Source organism: Penicillium cosmopolitanum (assembly GCF_028827165.1).
Source record: "Penicillium cosmopolitanum strain IBT 29677 chromosome Unknown utg000009l:1.0-9042332.0:1.0-9050551.0, whole genome shotgun sequence".
Taxonomy (NCBI): Eukaryota; Fungi; Ascomycota; class Eurotiomycetes; order Eurotiales; family Aspergillaceae; genus Penicillium; species Penicillium cosmopolitanum.
In genome coordinates this window covers 6931603-6952174 of record NW_026622679.1, presented here as the reverse complement: position 1 = coordinate 6952174, position 20572 = coordinate 6931603, and the positions used below count along the sequence as shown (strand labels likewise).

The 20572-nt window shown below is 50.8% G+C and overlaps 6 protein-coding genes across 6 annotated transcripts; 3 read left to right on the top strand and 3 right to left on the bottom strand.

Annotated features, from left to right (window-relative positions):
• Positions 1–496: 496 nt before the first annotated feature.
• On the bottom strand, positions 497–2803 carry N7509_010687 (putative RING and UBP finger domain protein; the record flags this gene model as incomplete). The annotated part of the gene is made up of 3 exons (XM_056635324.1): positions 497–1705; positions 1771–2291; positions 2332–2803. 3 exons carry the CDS (start codon positions 2801–2803, stop codon positions 497–499), a joined length of 2202 nt encoding a protein of 733 aa, XP_056485944.1.
• A 3213-nt stretch (positions 2804–6016) lies between these two features.
• N7509_010686 (Zn(II)2Cys6 transcription factor domain-containing protein) lies at positions 6017–8387 on the bottom strand (the record flags this gene model as incomplete). Its single annotated transcript, XM_056635323.1, has 2 exons — positions 6017–6117; positions 6203–8387. The coding sequence occupies 2 exons, from the start codon at positions 8385–8387 to the stop codon at positions 6017–6019; spliced, it is 2286 nt and encodes a 761-aa protein (XP_056485943.1).
• A 1690-nt stretch (positions 8388–10077) lies between these two features.
• N7509_010685 (CAAX farnesyltransferase subunit beta RAM1) lies at positions 10078–12200 on the top strand (the record flags this gene model as incomplete). The annotated part of the gene is made up of 8 exons (XM_056635322.1): positions 10078–10583; positions 10861–11016; positions 11081–11155; positions 11228–11354; positions 11428–11540; positions 11593–11704; positions 11764–11870; positions 11939–12200. The coding sequence occupies 8 exons, from the start codon at positions 10078–10080 to the stop codon at positions 12198–12200; spliced, it is 1458 nt and encodes a 485-aa protein (XP_056485942.1).
• A 2975-nt stretch (positions 12201–15175) lies between these two features.
• On the top strand, positions 15176–15838 carry N7509_010684 (uncharacterized protein; the record flags this gene model as incomplete). The annotated part of the gene is made up of 2 exons (XM_056635321.1): positions 15176–15227; positions 15405–15838. 2 exons carry the CDS (start codon positions 15176–15178, stop codon positions 15836–15838), a joined length of 486 nt encoding a protein of 161 aa, XP_056485941.1.
• Positions 15839–17343: 1505 nt separating this feature from the next.
• Positions 17344–18934, top strand: N7509_010683 (uncharacterized protein; the record flags this gene model as incomplete). The annotated part of the gene is made up of 5 exons (XM_056635320.1): positions 17344–17537; positions 17566–17720; positions 17782–18128; positions 18181–18633; positions 18692–18934. The coding sequence occupies 5 exons, from the start codon at positions 17344–17346 to the stop codon at positions 18932–18934; spliced, it is 1392 nt and encodes a 463-aa protein (XP_056485940.1).
• Positions 18935–19147: 213 nt separating this feature from the next.
• N7509_010682 (C40 family peptidase) lies at positions 19148–19816 on the bottom strand (the record flags this gene model as incomplete). Its single annotated transcript, XM_056635319.1, has 3 exons — positions 19148–19265; positions 19319–19420; positions 19485–19816. The coding sequence occupies 3 exons, from the start codon at positions 19814–19816 to the stop codon at positions 19148–19150; spliced, it is 552 nt and encodes a 183-aa protein (XP_056485939.1).
• Between the last annotated feature and the right edge of the window lie 756 nt (positions 19817–20572).

Sequence of the window (20572 nt, the reverse complement as noted above, 5' to 3'; positions counted from 1 at the left end):
AGAAGCGCGATTTCTCAAGAGAAACATACTGGTAACTTGGCGGTGCTTGTTCTGAATTATAAAGTAGAAACTTGAATAGCTTTCCAAGATTTATAGCCTGCATCCAGCTTCAAGTTCATACCTATGTAGTTAGGTAGGGAGGCCCAATAATTTCCAAAGCTATCCCAGTCTCCTTGCCAGTACCTGAGCATGTTCAAGGTTTCCTGAGTATTCAAGCTTCGAGTTGGAAGGCTCACATCTACTTGTTCAAGTTCAAGTTGTCTGCCCAGGTGTGCAGCCCAGTAGACCGGGCTTTAATAAAACTACAGAATATCTCGACAGATGCAAGTTGACAACGCGGTGTAAACCGAGGTATTCTCGTTGAGTTTCATTCAAATCATAAATCATAATCATACAACTCTCGAACCCCCATGCACCAGAAAGATCTAGTATGCAAAGCAAAGCACCCCCGCTATTAGAAAACAAGGGTCAAGAGACTAATCTAATCAATCGTCGTTCACTTTCTCCCCTTGCCCTTATTTTTCTTCTTTTTCACCTCAGGCTCAGGAACACTAACAGTTCCCTGAACAATATCCTCCCCCTGGCCCTGCAATTGCTGCGAGCTACTGATAAAGAAGGTCAGATCACGATTCTGATCTTCCAAATCCGTCTTGGCAGCCTTCAGCGTCGTATTCTCTCCAGAAAGAAGATCCAGCCTTTCCAAAAGAGACTGATTCATAGTCTTCTCCTCGCGATAATCTTTCTCCATCCGCCTGGCAAGTGCCTCGAACTTATCCGCTCTTTTCTCAAGACGTGTTCGATCACGCTCGAGACCCGGTATCGTCTCAGCGGAGAGAGCATCATATTTAGACTGAAGATCTTCCAAAGCCATCGTAGTCTTGGAAGAAGCCGCCTCGGCAGCTGCTGCAGCCGCGCTAGCCTGCGACGCCTTATCCGCAGCCCGTTCAACAATCTCCTCGAAATACGCGCGTTGACTTTCCAACTGGCTCGTGAGAAGGTGGGTGTATTCCACGCTCATATTCTCAAGTTTCTCGCGTGGGACGGCGTCTTCCCAGTCTGGCGGATCCAGCGCGGAGTGATCAGCAGCTGGAAGTTCGAGTAGTTTGCCGCCTGGTTTGCTTTGGATGATACGGTGGACGTATGCGTCGCCGTCGTAGTCCCAGACTCGTTGGGAGGTAAGGTCCATGGCGAAGGCGTGCGAGGTTTGTTTCCAGTGGTCGAAGGCGTGGGCACCGTCGTATCGGCCGCAGCCGACGCTGCCGCAGATCAGACATGCCCAGAGGTTAAGCTCAGATTGGCAGACGCTGCATTCGGCGGGGTCTTCGTCTTCGCAGGGCACTTGGCTAGCTTTGCGGAATTCGTCTTGGGTGTAGCGGCAGACGGGGCAGCCGCTGCCTTTCCACTTTTGGAGACACGTGCAGTGGAATACGTGTTGACAGATGATTGTTAATAGGCCGGTCGTTTCGTCCATTCGTTCGAGGCAGACGGGACATGTTGGGAGCTCGATGAGAGCTGGTGTTGGAGGGGCGAGGGGTTTCGAGGATAAAGTTGCTTGTCCAGTTGATGAGACAACACCGTGTCGGGGCGTGACTTGACTGCTGGAAGGCGGAAGTGCGCCAGAGTCGGACGAGAAACCAGAAAGAGATCCCGGCTCAGCTACCTGAATTTCAACTGACTTGACGAAGACAACATGGCAGGTCTCAGGCTAGAGGCAGTTAGCAAACCGATATACCCCCAAGCAACAAAAAAGACGAAAGAGGGGAGACATACCTCCATGCTATTGAAGACCTTCCCATTCCATTCTTTCTGCCATTCTCTCGCCTTCCTCCCACTCCGAAACTGCATCAAAACCATGTACCGATTGGCACGCGAGGTCCTAATCATTCGAAAATGACAAACCTCATCAAGAGTCTTCTCGCCCACAAAACCCAGAAAGTCAGAACCAGAAAGATAAGCCGGCACAGCCAGGATGCACAGCGTCGTGCAATCCTCCTCAGGGCCCTGTGCCGACGACGACGCAATCACAGGAAACGGGTATCCCGATAAATCAGGGCTCCGCGCTCCAGACCGCGACCTTCCATGTCCATGTCCGTGTCTGGTCCCATGCTTGCTACTCGCGCCCGGACCACTGCCAGCAGCGATAGCATCATAGCCCCCGGAGTCGGGCCCACGTCGCGCAACAGCAGCAGAAGACCCTTTCAGATAGGTCGGGTAATCATCATCATCGGCAAGAAAGGACGACTCCCGCGCATCGCGATACAAATGAACGATTCCCCAGATACTCTCGCCAACTTTCTGATCGAGAGGGATATAGCGACCCTTTGTGCGTACTCCACCTCAGGATCTCAGTGCCGATGCCCGCCGCCACGAGATTATCTTCTTCCTGCGCGGTGCTGCGGGCGCGGGCACGCTTCGGCGGACAGTCCGGGGTAACCATATCAATGCACTCGATGGCGATACTGTCGAAACGGATGTCGGTGGAGTTATTGGAGGATGATAGTGAGGTAGATGGGGTGTGTGATGAGGAGGGGCTTTTGTTCGGTGTACTTGTAGCTGTCTTTGCGCTGGCGCTTGGGTGTCCGCTATCACTCGATGAGTCAGGGTAACGATGTCGTGATATTTTGTTGAGAGTCAGTTCGTTGTTGGTATTTGCGCTGGAGGCATGAGTGGACTTGGAGCTGGCGATGTTCTGGAATGGGCGCAGTGCTTCGTATGCGGATTCGAGAGCGAGCGAGGTTGTCGGCGACGAGCTTTGTGGGCCGGGAAAGAATTCAAGAATCAGATGATAGAAGTAGGCGGGCATCCCGGGCGATTACACCCTTTACACTGTGGATGGGCATCAATAAGATCGATCATCTGGGGGTTTCAAGCCATAGGAACTTCCCAGTTGTTCCCATCGACGTGGGTTGATTGCGATAAGGCAATGACTAATCATCCCCGGATCTGCCAGTTCCAGGGCAGCCTTGAAGGACGGCCGGGGTGGCGAGAGGCAAAAACTGTTTAAGTCCGTCTGATTTTGACACGGAGTGGCGATTATTGAATGGCTTGTGCCCAGGCTGTCAGCGAGAAATATTATTAGGGTGGAAGTAAGCGACGGATGTTACGGTACGAATATTGACTATGAAGTATATGCATGTTTACGTGGGAAAGATATTAGTGAACCGCAAGAATAGCGAGTTTCAATTCATAGATAAAGGACTATGGATCACCGTCAGGGGTGTCCGAGAAAGAGAAGTGTTATGCCCGTAAACCCATCAAGAAAAAAAAGAGGAAAGAAGCCGCAGCCTCGAAACCGACCAAACGCCATGCAGGCCACAAAGGACCTCTCGTAGTCGAGCAATCATAAAGAGCGTTTACTGACCACCCCGAAGACGGAGGACCAAGTGGAGAGTAGACTCCTTCTGAATATTGTAGTCGGAAAGAGTCCGGCCGTCCTCCAGCTGCTTACCGGCAAAGATAAGACGTTGCTGGTCAGGAGGAATGCCCTCCTTGTCCTGAATCTTCGACTTAACGTTGTCGATCGTGTCCGACGATTCCACTTCCAGTGTAATAGTCTTGCCGGTCAGGGTCTTGACGAAGATCTGCATACCACCACGGAGACGGAGAACCAGATGCAGTGTAGATTCCTTTTGAATGTTGTAATCAGAGAGAGTGCGACCATCTTCAAGTTGCTTTCCAGCGAAAATGAGACGTTGCTGGTCAGGAGGAATACCCTCCTTATCTTGAATCTTGCTCTTTACATTGTCGATTGTGTCCGATGACTCCACCTCCAGAGTAATGGTCTTGCCAGTGAGGGTCTTGACGAAGATCTGCATACCACCACGCAGGCGGAGAACCAGGTGAAGGGTGGATTCCTTCTGAATGTTGTAGTCGGAAAGGGTGCGGCCATCCTCAAGCTGCTTGCCTGCGAAGATCAGGCGCTGCTGGTCAGGAGGAATACCTTCCTTATCCTGAATCTTGGACTTCACGTTATCGATGGTGTCGCTAGACTCAACCTCAAGAGTAATGGTCTTGCCAGTCAAGGTCTTGACGACTATAAACAGTTAGTATGGGTCATTCTTAAGTGAGGTGAGGCGACGGTAATAGAGGAAGACATACAGATCTGCATACCACCACGCAGGCGGAGAACCAGGTGCAGAGTAGACTCCTTCTGGATGTTGTAATCGGAAAGAGTACGGCCATCCTCAAGCTGCTTGCCTGCGAAAATCAGGCGCTGCTGGTCAGGAGGAATGCCCTCCTTGTCCTGAATCTTGGACTTGACATTGTCGATGGTATCGCTGGACTCAACCTCGAGGGTGATGGTCTTGCCGGTGACTGTGGCGAGTTAGCAGGGAAGATTCAAAGGGAGGAGAGTAGAGGATGCGGTGTTGGCAAGTGGCGGTCAACATCGCGACAAGGCCGCATCGGGTGCGATGCGATGCGGCCTTGCCGGGGGAGACGCAGGAAGGAGACTCACGGGTCTTGACGAAGATCTGCATGATGGTGGGAGTGCGATCAGGTAGTTTGGTGGTGTGGGAGAGTATGCGGTATGATAAGGGGGGTGTGAGAAGAAGAGAGAGAGAGAGAGAGAGGAAAGGGGACGGTGGTGAAAGAGGGGAACAGGCCTTAAGTATGAAAGCCGGGAGGGGGCGAGAGTTCCTTAGTCAGATGTGGCAGTGGCAGTGACAAACGAAGCAAGCGCGAGGATGGGAAGTTGCTAGAAAGCCGATGAGTCAAGAGGAACAGGGTCATTGACGCCACCAGTGGCCACTCTAGGCTCTTCCAGTTCTTCTGGTTCTACATGTACATTGGCTGGTACCTGCCGAAATACTCCATCTCTCATTCTACTAGTACGCTACGCTATAACATTCAAAGTTTTCACCCAAGTTGCCGCTCCGAAACGGGTGCCGTGTTGCCGGGGCGCAGGGCCATTGCAGGCAATGACAAGTACGAAGGCAGCAGTGGCTGGGGCAATGACGTTAGTAGGGGCTTATCGCAAAAGGAGGGGGTGGACCAGGGCGTGTCCACATTTGAGGACAAGATTAGACCATCGAACTCCATTTGAGTGACATTCTGGCCAGTGAGAATGTCTGAAACCATCGAAGTACCCAGTGATGCACCCGAAGTGGATTACGTATACTTGCACGTGACTGTCAGCTGACCCCGGATCCGGACGACTGCCGATACAGTATAGAGTGGACAGAACTACAGGTAGTACACTATGGATAGATGCCAGTGGCAATGGTAGATCCATTCAGGATATATAGACACGCAGGCCGTTAGGAAAATTCCACCCATCCCGGACGCCTCTCGGCACGCCGGTTTCACTAAAAGACATGCAGTAAACGATAAAAAGAAATGCGACAACAGTTGGACACGGGTGCCCACGCTTTTCCCCTGGCACGATCTCTCCCCGACCGAGGAGAGAGACGGACAACACTCACGACTTTCAGTTTCAAGATGAAACCGGGACGGGGACTGGTGTTGACCAGCCAGGTGCTGTCACAACGGAATTGGGGGGAAAGTGAAAAAGAAACAAGTTATAAGTCGGCCGTACACAGTCATAACGTTCATAATCCTCGTTCATCGCTGAGAGCTATGCGAGCAAGGTATAACCACAAAAGACAGTAAAAAACACAGGAGGTTGAAAACAGTAAAAACAATTGACAGGAGTAGACACCAAAGAGAAAGGAAAGGTTGAAAGATAGGCGGTTGCTGGGAACCACAATGCTAAGGAAACAAGAAAAACCAGAGGGAAATAAAAGAGTCACAAAGAGCACAAGGGGTTCGATCTCACTAGGAGAGAGCCCAGGGGTTGGTTTCATAAAAGAGCGGGGGAGACGCGCTCGCGCATCGTCACGACCGTTTCGCGTGAGGGGTTAGTTTATTGAATTCTTGTATCATCCAGGGCGTGGCGAAAACAAAAATCGTGGACGGGAAAATCTTCAATCGCTGGACAGCAGTCGCTGAAGGAAAACAGTAGTCGTGGGTGAAAACATCATCGTTATCATGCGCATGCGCATCATCTGGTCGTCTCTCAGTTCGCACGAATAACAAGGCGGGAAACAAATTTGTTGGAAAGGCAGTCAAAATCGTCGCGGTTGAATTTGGTGCCGGTGCGACCACGCAGATAGCTCTCTGAGGGGAAAGTTAGTATTTTGAGGGGACTAAAAGAGGAAAGCGGTTCAAAATGCTTACCGTGCTGCTCAACATGTTGGCGAACCTCGATCATGGTGTTGCACACATCCGGGTTGGAGTACAGCAGTTGGTGGTGCTTCTGCGAGTCCCACTCGGTAAAGGGGGGGCAGCTTCTGGGAGATGGCCTGGAACAAACCGACAATGACACCGACGGGAGTGGTCTCCATATCAGTGCAAAACTTGTCGACAGCAGCCTGGTCGGGTGTGCGATAATGGCAATCGAACTGCATCTCCTCCCATACGGCCAGCAGAATTGAGGCCAGGATGAAGATAGTCGGCCAGTTTTTCAGCTTATCACCACTGTACACACTCGAGTAAAGTGAGGAGAGCTCCTCCAGGACATCCTTCTGGAGTTCACGCCACATGCTCGCCATCGCGCACTTGATCTGGAAGTTGATCATCACTGGGGCCATGGTCTTGCCGCGGAACTTGGAGCCCGGTTCTTGGATCTTGCCCATGAAATCATCCTCAGAGCCCAGTCCCTCGACCATCGTAACGTGAAGAGTCAGGTTATAAGCGATGATCAGCTTCAAGGCCTTGCGGATGACGGGGAGCTTAGTGCGGTAGTAGTAGCGGAATGCGGTCTTGAGCATTTGGGTGAGGAACGGCGTTCCTTCAAAGTAGTCGTCTACGAACTTTTCGAAGGTGCCGTTGCCGTCGATGTGTCGGTCCAGGTAGTCAGATAGCATGGCGTGCGAGATGCCCTCCATTCCAGCGGAGAGTTTGGCGGTCTCGACTTCATATTGTGTAGGCTCGCGGTGCAATGTTTCGACCCAGTCGATGGTAAAGCACTGCTCGTCACGGACGTAGACCTCGCGAGCATTGATAGGTAGGATTTGGCCATAGCCATGGGTGATGAACAAGGTACGTTCTTGGTCCGAGAATCCCTTGATATTGCCAACGGAGAAGCCCATCGAGATGTGTCTCTCGTAGTCCGCCTTCCAGTCCTTCATGAAATACCCAATCTCCTTGATGTCGATGCGGGTACACGGCACTTGCCACAACCTAGCGTGCGACGGCTGACATCCGGCACAGGGCTCGCCTTTGTCACAAGTCTTCTTCAGGAACTTGCAACGCAAGCAGGCACGCAGCTTCCGGATCTCACTGGCTTGCTTACGCTGATCAGGCTTGAGAGGACCCTTCCGCTTACCAACCCGCTTCTCAGAGTCTGGTTTGCCAGTCTGGGATTGCTTGCGGACCTTGGTCTCCGCCGTCTTGGCCGCAATGGGACTCTTTCTTGATGGTTTCCGGCTGGGCGGTGATGCTGAAGATTGAGAACCAGAAGAACGAGTTGGCGAAGTAGACTTCTTGATGGGGACCGGTATAGGTCGTACCATGGCTGTGCTAGGGCTGACGGCTGATGGGGAGCGGGATCCCGGTGAAGAGCGTTCGTGGCGTACAATGGAGCTGCTGGTTGGCGAGGTACCTGCGAGACTGACACCATGGGGGTTGTTGTATGGCAGATCCATGTTGTTCTCAGAGCTGGGAGAGTTGATCGGATTGGCAAGGTCGACAAAGCTACCGTAGGAGGTCGAGTAAGACGATTCTGAGAGACTGCGGTCGTGCAACGTCTGGGTGGGGTTGACGAATATGCCTTGCTCGGGGAAACCAAAGTCGAAGGAACGCCGGTGATCCACCGTGCTCCAGCCATTATCGCTGCTCGATAGGGAACGGACTTCAAGGTAGGTGTCTGTCGGCGAACTGCTCTCCAGAACCGGGTGCGGGGCCGCGTATGAGACATCTGTGAGCGAATTCGGGAACCCCATCAGATCCGTCTGGAAGTCGTGGTAGGTGAATGGTACCATATCGACAGGGGCGGAGAGGGGTAAGTGATAGGAACTGTCGACAAAACCGGTGCTCATTTGTCCGTGGGGCCCAGACATGAGGTCCACTGGGGAGGATTGGATGGCCATGCCATAGCTAGCGGCGGTAAACTGCGGTGCTGATGAATGGTCCTCGGGCGAATATGGTAGTTGTTGCTGATGAGGGGCCTGGAGCTGTTGAAATTGCCAGTCGACCAAGAGGTTGGGATCCTGGGCCACCGACTGTTCCAGGGGGTGACCGCTTGTTTGTAGAGGCGACAGGTCGTGGGTTTCGTCTGACCGTGAGGGGTGTTGGTCGGCCGCCACAGGCCATGCCTGCTGGAGATAGCCTCTGGCGTCGTAATCGACGCCGATGAGGCCGTCGCTGGATAAATCGACATTTGACATGGCGTCTTGTTGATGCCAATAACGTGGGAAAGGCAGGAAGGAGAAGAAGGGAAAGGGCCAGCCTGGATGAAAAGGCCTTCTTCAGAGAGAGTCACACAGCCATGAGAGAAGTGGGCGAGTGAGGCGGTGGGGGGGACAAAGCAGCGGTGAGCAGAGATGCGCTAGGGGAAAATCGTGTGGAGAGTGGAGGCTGGCTGATGCGTGCGCTTTGCTCGCTGGCGTCGATGGATGGGGCCATACTGCCACGCGAGGGCTGCGATTCCTCGAGATTTGTTGGCCCAGCAGAGATTTGTTGAAGTTGGAGACTTTGGAGACTTGGAGAGGCAGTGCGAATCGCTAGTTTCTGGTCCCATGATCCCGCATGGCCGGAATGCGGCCTGGGTCGCTGGCCCCCTCTCCCCGGGTCGCCTGGTGAGATGAGATTCTTATTTTGAATCTTCTTTTTGGTCTGTACACCAGTTGATCAGAGCCCTGATATTTGTTGTGGTGTATTTGTTTACTGGAGGAGGGATGTATGTATGTATGTAGTGCTGGACCAAATGAATGGGGACCGTGGGAGAGAGTCCCGCGTCTCGCCCACGGGAATGGCGGGACGGGAGATCAGTGGAGTAACCGAGTGTTGAAAGGCTGTGGCAATAGGAATAGGTATGACCGGGAAAGGTCCAGCACACAATCCTCCAGGACCGTGCATGAGCCGATCTGACATGCGATCGTTGATAGTGCAATGGTGTCCCGGTTTGGGTCCAATCATCGTGGTCGGTGATGTGCACAACGCCCGTGATTCGTATATTCCAGGGTCTCTCCCTGGGATTCCCTCATGGACGGTGGGGGCCATGCAGAGAGTTTTTTTCTTTCTTTCTTGTTCCCAGTATGGAATAGTCATACTCATAACCTGGTCCGTAAGAAGTAGATTGGCCGCGTCGAGGCCGGAGCGGGCCCCGAACAGGTGGACATACAGGGATAAGCCGATGACGATGATCTCTGCGAAGCATACTAGCTCGGCGAGTTCACGTTTAGCAAATTGTGAGAAGCATGAGCATGAGCATGAGCATGAGCATGAACCTTGATCATAGTCCGGGCAGAATGTAAGTTCTCGACAGGTCTAATCGTTCGGAAGGCGAAGGGGTTGGGTTCTTGCACGGTTGGGCCATCTGCAAGCAAGAAGCAAGGAGGGGAAGAGAAACAAGCCACTCTGCACGATGAGACACGGCGATGACACCACTAGCCACTTTGCGTGTGCAGACGTAAAAATTGGATAGATCACATCAACCCCGTGTACTCCGTGTACTCGTATGCATTGGACGGGAGTATGGGTGGAGTCGTGACATGCAGGCGCCGGAGGATTCAGTTTAACTCCTGCACGCTGTCAAGGATCCATAATTAGAATCATTGGCTATAATATGGTGTCGCCATGCTAGCATGCTGGCAGTAGACAAACAGTGCAGAGCAGTGCAGTGTAGTGTAGTGAACTGGAGTTGGGCCCCGCCAGAGGGAGCAGTGGAAGTGAAGTGGGGGAGGGGGAGGCAGAACGCGGAAGGAAGAACAATGCCAACGTCAATCCTCGACGGGTTCATTCATGGAACAGCAACAATCAATAATTTCCCATTGGTACCCCATTCAGTGCCATTGACTTCTTCTCGATTTATATCAATTGCACCCATCCTATTTCATCCAATTCCTTTTAATTCATATGCCGACGGTCGCGGGGAAACGTCGCAACGTTTGCTTCCCATTCGCACATCTTAAATCTGCACCCCTCACCACGGCACAGAAACCGCAGAAGCAGACCCAGAAACAAAATCAGAATCAGGAGAAGCGCCCGGACACTCGCTCCACTTCATCTCAAGGCCGGAAAATGGCCAGCCAAGCAGCTCCTCACCCGGGGACCCCAGCCCTTTTCACGCAGCCGCCGCCCATCCGCGACCCGCTCGTGACAGAAACCACCGATCTGCAGGACGCAACGCTCTCCAAATGCCTGCCATTTCTCAAGGGTATCTCCGACCTCCAAAAGGGTCCCTTTAATGCATCTGGTGTACCTGCCCTCCAACGTGACGATCATGTCGAATACCTCTATGATTCCTTGGAAGATTATCCCGCTGGCTTCGTGGCCATGGACTCCAGCCGCCCCTGGATGATCTACTGGGGGTTGGCAGGATTAACTCTTCTGGGGGAGGATGTCAGTCGGGTCCATCAACGGTGTGTTATTTCTTTTTTTCCTTGTTTGCTTTTTTTTCTCGTTCCCCCGGGCCATATGGCACGGCTGCAGACATTTTTGCTTTTCCGTCACCAACATTATTGATTGTTTCACGGATTCAATCGCTTCATTGCCACAATGTTATCCTTATTTGGTTCTCATATGGATCATATATCTTTTTGCTTTTTGCTTTATACCCCTTCTCTTTTCCTGCGAAGACTCGAACATGACAGGAAGCAAGATTCATTGAGAAACATGTCACTAATTATGCTCCTGCAGCGTGCTTGCATCAATTCGGCCCATGCAAAACCCCACGGGTGGCTTTGGTGGCGGGCATGGTCAAATATCTCATCTCGCGAGCAGTTATGCAGCCGTTCTGTCGCTCGCAATGGTCGGGAGCTCGGACGCTTTCGCACTGGTGGATCGGCAGGCAATGTGAGTTATCGCCTAGAGGGTTTGCCTTAGCTTGTTAAGCTCGTGCCTCTGACCAAGTCTCTAGGTGGCAATGGCTGGGCCGCTTGAAGCAGGCTGATGGTGGATTTCGCGTTTGCGAAGGCGGAGAAGAGGACGTGCGGTAAGTCTCCAGCTTCAATCGATGCAAGATCTAAGTTTTCCTGTTTCGTTCTAATCGTTCCCGTCATTGCAGCGGCGCATACTGCGCATCGGTCATTATATCGCTGTTAAATTTGCCCCTGGACTTGCCTCCCACTTCCGAGGCCCGACTCGCGGGCTTTGACAATCTTACAGATGGCCTTGGGAGTATCTGTCGCGATGTAAGACACCTCCCTACTTTAGTACCATGCAATTTGCGTAAACAATTTGTATTAACCCGACTTAAAAGGCCAGTCTTTTGAAGGTGGTATCTCCGGGAGCCCCGGTGTTGAAGCGCATGGTGCTTATGCTTTCTGTGCATTGGCATGTCTTTCCATTTTGGGTCCTCCCGAAAAGACCATTGCAAAGTATGACCTCCCAACTGCTCATCTAGATCTGTCACACTGACTTCGCCTCAAGGCACATGAATCTACCCCTGCTGCTGTCTTGGCTATCTGCACGTCAGTATGCTCCAGAGGGTGGGTTTTCCGGGCGTACCAACAAGCTCGTCGACGGTTGCTACAGTCACTGGGTAGGCGGATGTTGGCCACTGTTACAATCTGCCTTGGACGGCAAGCCGCAATCTGCTAGTGCACCGTCAACAACGGTTGGCAGTCTGTTCAGCCGCGAGGGATTGGACCGATACATTCTCGCGTGTTGCCAACACCCCAAGGGGGTCTCCGCGATAAGCCTGGAAAGTGAGTGCTTGGGTACCCGGGTACACTTATGATATTTGTTTGCAGCAGTCACTGACCGTCACACTCAGGCATGCGGATGCTTACCACAGCTGCTACGTTCTCACGGGCTTGAGCGCAACACAACACCACCATTATCGCACGGACTCCAGCCCCTGTGCCAACAAAAATTTCTCCTCGGCATTTTCGTGGCGGTCGAAACCAACTAGCGCCGATGAAAATGTATTTGAGAAGAGCGACCGGTTAACGGCGTTCCACCCCATCTATGTAATCCCGCACCAAGCCGCCGAGAAGATGCGGCTCTGGTATGAAGCGGAACCCTTTGTAACCTAGCGGCCGAGGGGCGTGAACTGATCACCATTCAATGGTGAAACACAACCTATCTGGCTTGACACCTTCAATGAATGATATAACTCCATGGGTTTTACGAGGAGGCTGAGAATGACCAACGCGTCCGACCTGCAGGAGTCACCTAAAGAAGGAACTGGGCCGGGGAGGCCCACCACAGCTCCGTCCAAGGGGGTTTTGGGAAAATATTTACTTTTTACTTTTTTTTCACTCCGGTCGGGGCTCCCCGTGGGAGCCACGCGAATGATGAGTCCAAGCTTCATGAGCTGGAGAGAGAGAGAGAGAGAGAGAGAGAGAGAGAGAGAAAGTGCTAGAATCAGGGCATGCGAGATGCAAGGGATCAATCTGGCCAGTGCGACATCGGCAATGATTGCACGCGTTGTTATTTAGTTTCTCTCTTAGTCCAAGCAAGTTTCGGATACTACTAGGAATATTGGCGTTTTCGTTGCATTGATGTCTGTATGTGACTCTAGATGTAAACCTTCCAAGGAATGCCAACATATACTCTGTACGGAGTAGTGGACTAAATATCAACCGTATTGTAGCCACCCACACCTCTCAACTGCAGCAAAATGAACATTGTTTGCCATTCACTAACCTGCACGAGGCCCAACTTGGCAAAAGTCATCGTCACTGCAAATAAATTGCACCCCCACCGCATGCCAACTCATCACTGCATCTGATGCCTGTCGAGTAACTTTGTCTGTTCGATTCCATTCGAGGCTGCGATCCCGAGCTCCGAAGTTGATCTGATCTCTTCCAGCGCATCTCCGGGTGGATTGACAAAAGACGAAAATAAATTCGATGTCCTAAGGCTCAAACTATGTTTCCAATTCCAATTCCAATCCCAAAGGATCTCAATTCCAGGCGCGTTCTGCACAACATCGTCGACCCCGGGTCCTCCTTGGCGCCAACAGAGTGCTCCTATCACGCCCATCTTGCGGTGGATTCCTGCAGCGCGCCTCCAGGAAGATCCAGCGGCAAATTTTCATACTGCGTTTACTGCGGGGCGATGGAAAGGGCCCAAGCCAAAACTCAAACGAACCGAGGGGCAATGGACTTGTTCCGTATCTGCAGATTATGCGTGCCGACTGTCCGCTCTCTGGCCCCTGACGAGACCCCAGTCGCCGGATATTTTGATAGCTTCAAATCAGGTACTAGATTTGGTCAACTAAAAAAGGGGCGAGCTGCCCCCATCCCCGACCCAAGAGCTCAGTTACAGTCCAAGTCCAGGACCAGGCCTCGAGACAAAGCACCCGGGATAAGCTGCTTAGTCTCCGAGCTCTTTGTTTCGATCGGCGAATTGCAGGCGGGGGAACCCTAAGCCCACCGGGCCCCGGAGAGGGCGTGCCTCCATTCGGCTTGATTCGACTGGCAAACAGCTATGCCAGCGCATCATTGCTTCCAAACCCACCGAGAAAACATACCGCAGCACGCTTACAGTACGATGCTTCCCACTGACCCTGCCCTGGGGCCCTTTTCAGAGTAACAGCCTGGGCCATTGAGGCCTTTCCCCCTCGTTCGCAGCCAATCTGGTCACCGCATTCCCGCGACATCCATGACATGCTTCCCTAAGAGCGTTGTACCTCAATACGACTCAATTTTCCATCAAGACATTTCCCGTTCTTCCCCCCGGGCTTGAACCCGGACCCATGTTCCAGGGTAATCCGAGAGTTTCTTTTGTTTTTCTCTCAGGATGTATCAGAATTAGAGCAAAGGTTCCCTCTTACTTTACATATGACCAGGGTACTTTTGGTCCCGGAAAGCCCCCCCTCTCTAATTCTTTAGACTGCGCAAGCAGATGCTAATCTCCAGGAGAAACGGTCTCCTCCGTCCTATCTTTTACCTCTTCAGGTTTCTGCAGCGACTACTGAGACAACGGTGTCGAATCCTTCCTGCAGAATTCAAATATGATTTTCCTTTCCCCCCTCTTCGTAAGCCTAGCCTTCTAGTATGATCCTAGTGAGGTATTTGGTACCAGGTTTTTTTGCCTCCTTTGTGCGCTGTCTCGATTGCAACCGTCCAATTCCTTGTCCCCCCTCTTGGACCCTCTACCTCCGTCGCTGCTCTTCTTGTGCTGGCGCATAGAGGTTTCGGATACACTGGGGACAACACATGGTATGACTCTGTATCAATGCAAATGCCCCACCCGTTTCCGGTAGAGGAAAAAACCATCAATTAAGCATAGCTTGCGAGGCCTGGTAAAAAATTAATTTTTCTTTCTCTGTTTGCACCAAAACCTCGTCCTGTATTTTTGCCTTCCTGCGTGGTACGGAGGGGGACGTGTATTCAGTATATGTGTGTGTGGCGTTGCATCTTTCTAATGCCTCCTTCTTCAAGCCTTTGGTTCCTCATTCACACCTTCTTTCTCCCTTCCTCCCCATATTCCACCTTTCCCATATCCTCCTAATCCTCGAGTGGTGAGCAGAGTGGTTACATTTGCATTAGCATCTTGTCTCGGTCATCTTTCCCGTGAAACGAACGACGCCTCCAAAAAAAAGTTTGAATCAGAAAGGAAGGATTGGAAATAAAAGAAAAAAAGTCCCAACCCAACAAAGAAAGTCAAAATTACAACCAGCAAAACCACCAGTCAGCATTGAATCAAAGAACAAAGAAGCAAGAAAAACCGACCAAATCCCACTATCCCGGATCTTGGCTCGCCTAGTCTATGATAGACAACAGCACCGTTGGGCATCGCCATCCGCATATCTTGTAGCTGCAGTTCCATTCCGCAGTTCCGCCTCAGCCCTACCCGTCTCCCGTCTCACACTTCATCAGCCAATCCCTTCAATGCTGTCGGGCTAGCCGCGCCTCAGATTGCGAAGTCGACAGTGGCAACGCCGCTTTCCGTTCTATCTCTATTCCCTGTGGCCGTTTTCGCCGTTGAAGATCCACTCGCCGAGATGTACTATATTCTCTACCTTGCAAGTACGTATATCCCGACGCAGAACAGCCTCATCATGCTCTGCTGCTCCTCGACCCGAATCGATTTCCTCGCTTGTGTCTCCACCGGTGCAGATCTCAATTGAGATCTCAGAGAAATCATCCGCACCCCGGATATTACTAGCAGCACCATCACACAAGCCCTCCCCTCATCTGCTACCTACTTTTTTTCTTCTATATTTCCCTACACACAGGAAATCCAAGCCCAGAAAACGACAGAACAACTAACTGACCAACAAAAAACAGGCCTCTGCCGCCGTCGTCGCTGGCCAGAACCCTCCTACGAAGCATACACCTCACCAACGGGCTTCACCTGCGTCGTACGCGTTAACAACCGCGAGTACCAGACAGACGCAGTCTACGGCAGCGAAGAGCTAGCCCGAGAAAGCGCCGCCATGCGCGCGTACCTGATCTGCCGCAATTTCTCCGTCAATGACGGCAAGTACCCTGCCGGTACAAATCACGGCGGCATTGTGCAGGGGATCCCCGTTGCAATCGGTACGGGACGCAAGTCTAGTCGAGACGATGATACAGATACCTCGGTTAGTAGTAGTGGGGGTAGTTGGAGTGGTGGAAGTAGTCCCGAGCGAATGGTCATGCTTGAGCGTGGAGAGAGGGTTATTGTTAGTGGGGTCCCTGGTTCGGCGAGGGAGTTGGCTTATTCGAGGCAGGAGGCTTAGGATTTGGATATGAGGTAGGGAGAGAGGAGTTTTCGGCTCAGCCAGTCGTGTGGTTGGTTGGGTTTGTGGAATATGGTTATGATGTTATGACTTATGACGATGGCTTTTTGCGTGCGTGTTTATTTTCGCTGGCATGTATTTGCTGTCTTCTTGTTCTGCTTCTTTTCATAGATGGAAAAGCTCCGGCTCTCGGATGATGTGTCTTGTGAATTGTCACTGGACAGAATTGTCTGGAAGAATGGTGCATAGATGGTGGGTTCGACAGGATCCAGGTCCTGGTTATGATTTCGATTGGTATATTTGCATCATTGTGGTGGTCAGCGATCGATTCAGTGAGATTGCGTGGTTATTTGGTTTCAGAGACTAATGATTGTCCTCAATTATCGCTCGGTCAATTTTTTTTGATATTAGTAGTTGCTTTGTTTGGCTTTGTTTATCATGGTCATTTTAGAGAGTACTGCCTGTCCCGATTCAGTGGGAATGGACATCACGCCCCGAAACTTCAACTTGGAAGTTCAACTTGGAGCCCTGGGGTTCTTCAAGTTCAAGATTCAACTGAAATCTTCCACCTGCCAGTGGGCAAGTAGTAGTGCTACCGGCCCTGCTAGTACTGAGTTCCTAGGTACCTAGGTAGTAGTAACTTTGGCGACTTAACATATATTCCAAGGTTTCCAACCTTGGGATGTTCTGATATGCCGGGCAGTGAGGTCCCGAGGTCACAACTGGACCAACCTTGGAACTTCAAGTTGGAGACGATTGGAATTATTGTTAGTAATGATTTTTTCCAATTTATAAATAAAATATCTTTCTTTTTTCATTCTGAACCTTAGAGGCTATAGTTGATACAACATCGATTGGCATCCCACATCATAGTTAGATTTCAACAGATGCAGTTTCCGGGTTACACGACACATATGAGATGTCATTTCGAAGGGCGCTTTGAACAAATCACAGCTCACTTGAAACACCGGAGACGGCCTTAATAGCCAATCCAAAATGCCAGGAACTAGGTCGGTCGAACATGGCTAGAGCCTCTTGGCATACTGGAGGCATTTCTTATCGCCTGATCTGCCGATCTGCAACCCATGGCTCCCCCGCCGCCAACCACCGCCTTCCAATTGGACGCCGCACCTTGTGGGCCGACAAAGAATTCCTTTTTGGGATTAGTGTTCTCCTCGATAAACCACAAAATCCCCATACCTAACCACCATTTGGAGCACTGGAGAAGATACTCTCAGCTATGGCGTTTGAACCAGAGCAATATGAGTTATCATTAGCCAATAGTAAATTGGAGGGTTGTTCTTGTACGTCTCAGGACGTGGGGAAGTCATTAACGGCCGGCCTGCTCCTGGCAAACACATATAAATTACGGTATGACCGACCAATTCAAAAGGCATCTCTTCAACTGCTCCAATCTCATGAGACATACACATTCGAGTCCCCTTACTACTACTCCAAACTTTTGAAGTTAGTATTTTCGTTCTACTACATATATCGGTTCCACTATGGGTGACTACCAGCCCGAGACTATTGCCTCGCCCACCCCTGCCGCAACAGGGAATCAACTGAAGGATATTTCTACCAATGATAGCGGCGTTCTCTATCACCAACTTCGCCAGAAGCCTCTCAACATAGTCGGTGGAAGAGGCAGCTATCTCATCACTGATGATGGCCTCGAGATTCTGAGACGCCACCTGCGGTGCAGCCGTATCTTGCCTTGGACACAGCGATAAGCGTGTGCATGATGCTATCATGGAACAACTACAAAAGATTCCTTACGCTTACTCGCTATACTTCACCAATAATGCCGCAGAGAATCTGTCTAGGATTCTGGTCGACTCGACCGGTGGGAAGATGTCTCGAGCGTTCATCGTGAGCTCAGGTTAGTCGTCATCGTCTGCCGGATCTCTCTCTTGATTACTGACTTGTATCCATTCGCCCAGGCACCGAGGCCGTTGAAGCATCTGTCAAGATGGCCATGCAGTACTTCAGAGAGCTTCCTACCCCGCAGCCCCAACGAGTGAAATTTATTTCACGCACGCAATCCTATCACGGCAATACCCTTGGTTCCCTCGCCGTTGGGCATCATATTGCCCGCCGAGCTATCTATGAGAGTATTTTGACAAAGAACGTGCATCATGTATCGCAGTGCTATCCATATCGAGGAATGAAGGACGGAGAAAGCACCGAGAGCTACGTTGCAAGATTAGCACAGGAACTGGAGGACAAGTTTCAGAGTCTGGGCCCAGACACAGTATGTGCGTTTGTGGCAGAGACCATGTCTGGAGCTGTAAGTTTGATATTATCTCGGGACTGGATGAGCCACAACTGACCATAGAAAGACACTAGGATGTGTGCCTGCGCTGCCTGGCTATCTGAAAGCCATGAAAGAAGTCTGCGAGCGTCACGGGGCTCTACTTATCTTAGACGAAGTCATGTCTGGAATGGGCCGCACCGGAACTCTCCATGCTTGGGAGCAAGAAGGTGTTGTTCCCGACCTACAGACCATAGCTAAGGGGCTTGGCGCTGGATATGCTCCAATTGCTGGTCTTCTGGTGAACAAGCATGTGGTCGACACCCTTACTCGAGGCACAGGAGCATTTGCTCACAGTCAGACATACCAGGGTCACCCTGTTTCATGTGCGGCTGCCTACAGAGTGCAACAGATTATCCAAGAAGACAATTTGCTTCCTAATGTTCGTGAAATGGGTGAATATCTTGGTTGTCTCCTTCACGAGAAATTGGGCGATAACCCTCACGTTGGTGACATTCGTGGCCGGGGACTTTTCTGGGCTGTAAGTTGCTACCCGTCTCTGCTTTTACATATTTTGAGATAAGCTTACCGGTTTACAGTTGGAATTCGTGCAGAATAAGAGTACTAAGGAATCCTATCCTCCATCTAAGAAAATTGCATGGACTCTCCACGCAACTGGCCTGAAACCGGAGTATGCAATCTCGCTGATGCCAGGTAATGGTGGTGCAGATGGTGTTAATGGCGATCATATTTGCTTGGCTCCGCCGTACAACACCACCAAAGCGGAGATTGAATTGATTGTCGATCGTGCATCAAAAGTGATCCAGGAAGTCCTTGGTTGAGTTGTAGGAGTGTTGAGGTGCCTCATATCCTTTCCGCCACTATTTAAGAAGCTCTGCCATAATGAATCGTTTTCCTAGTTATCATAAGTCATGATTTCGAGTTGAAATCAATTCCATGCGTTATTGCCGGAGCTTTTACACATCATCGAATTCAATTCTATCGCAATATAGCACAGTATATCAAAACCATTCTCTCAAGAACAAGCAAAGTCTCTACGATGTAAAGCGAATAACATAAGGGCAAGGTTCTTCGCCAAAGCCCTTGATGCTATTTTCCTGAACCTGGTTGACACGATCATTGGGAGCATTCCACATGCGATCGCCAGAATCCCTAAGATTCGTGTCAGTCTCAGTGAATTGGAAAGCAACTGAAATGAAACTCACATCATAAGTCCGACGTGATGAATGCTGCCACTTTCATTGCAGTCACACTCGCCACCAAAGAAAATGGCATCTCCAGCACGGCGCTTGGACAGGGGATATTTCCTGCAGACAGTTTGATAAGCTACCTGGACTTGCAAATTTCAGCACGCGACAGGAATGCACTCACTTATACCCCAGTTTGCTCTCAGATGCACAGTACATGGATGAAGTCACGCGAAGACCCTCGGTGAAAAGGTCGCGACCGGTCACCTTGCAGACGGCCCAGCAGACGAGACCGGAACAGTCATAGCCAACATCACCGTAGTCATACGGAGGCTGGTCGTCACTAGGCCCACTGCAGGAACCACCACCCCAAGCATAGGGCGTGCCCTTGGCTGTCATGGCTGTTGATAGGATCTTCTTTCCAACGTCGGTGGAGGAGGTGTTTGAATGGGGCACAGCGACAGCGACAGCGCTGGTGACTAAGGTGACTAGAAAAGTGGTGGCGAAGAACTTCATGATTGTGGAGTATTGATTGAGGATAACGAGTTATAGATTCGTTTGATTGGGATTGTATCGTTGAGTGACGAGGGATGTCGGGTTTTAAGTATTCACCCAGCGATCAAGTTTGAATAGCCTGGAGGAACCGCAAGTATGGACATTTTGATTGCCAAGTATGCAAGATCGTGTTTTTATTGTATCAGAATGAAGATCTGCGAATCAAGATAGAAATAAATCTGCAGAGAGTTGATGAAATGGGGGCCAGGCGAACTAAACGACCCAGGTGCACGAAATCCCAGCTACGTATTGGTCGGATTTCCAGGCCAGTCCGTGACGACCCAGAGAAAGATCCTTTGATTGTTAGAAAATACGACAAGTGGATATCCAATAATAGTTTACGAGGCCCGACACATGTTGATTAGATCGGAGGTTGTTGATCGCCTCCGGGTCTGTGTTGCTCGTATCTGAATCAAGTATTCCGTGCCTCGTTTAATCAAGGGGTAATAAACACGAGGAGTGGAGAGCCAAGATCTTGAATGGGAATCATGTTTAGAGTTGGCGGAAGGCTTGGAGATCGACAGTCGTATTTTGACTATTTTTGGAAAAATCTTTGAAAATAAGTGCGTCATCATATTCTGTTGAGTTGTTTTGGAAGGAGTACCTTTCATTTGACTGTCTCTACATCGAGATATTAGATGATCTGCTCCATATTTTGAAAGGTTAGCAAGATGTCCTCTCGTCGAGGCTACTAGCAGTGGAAATGACTGCTAATGA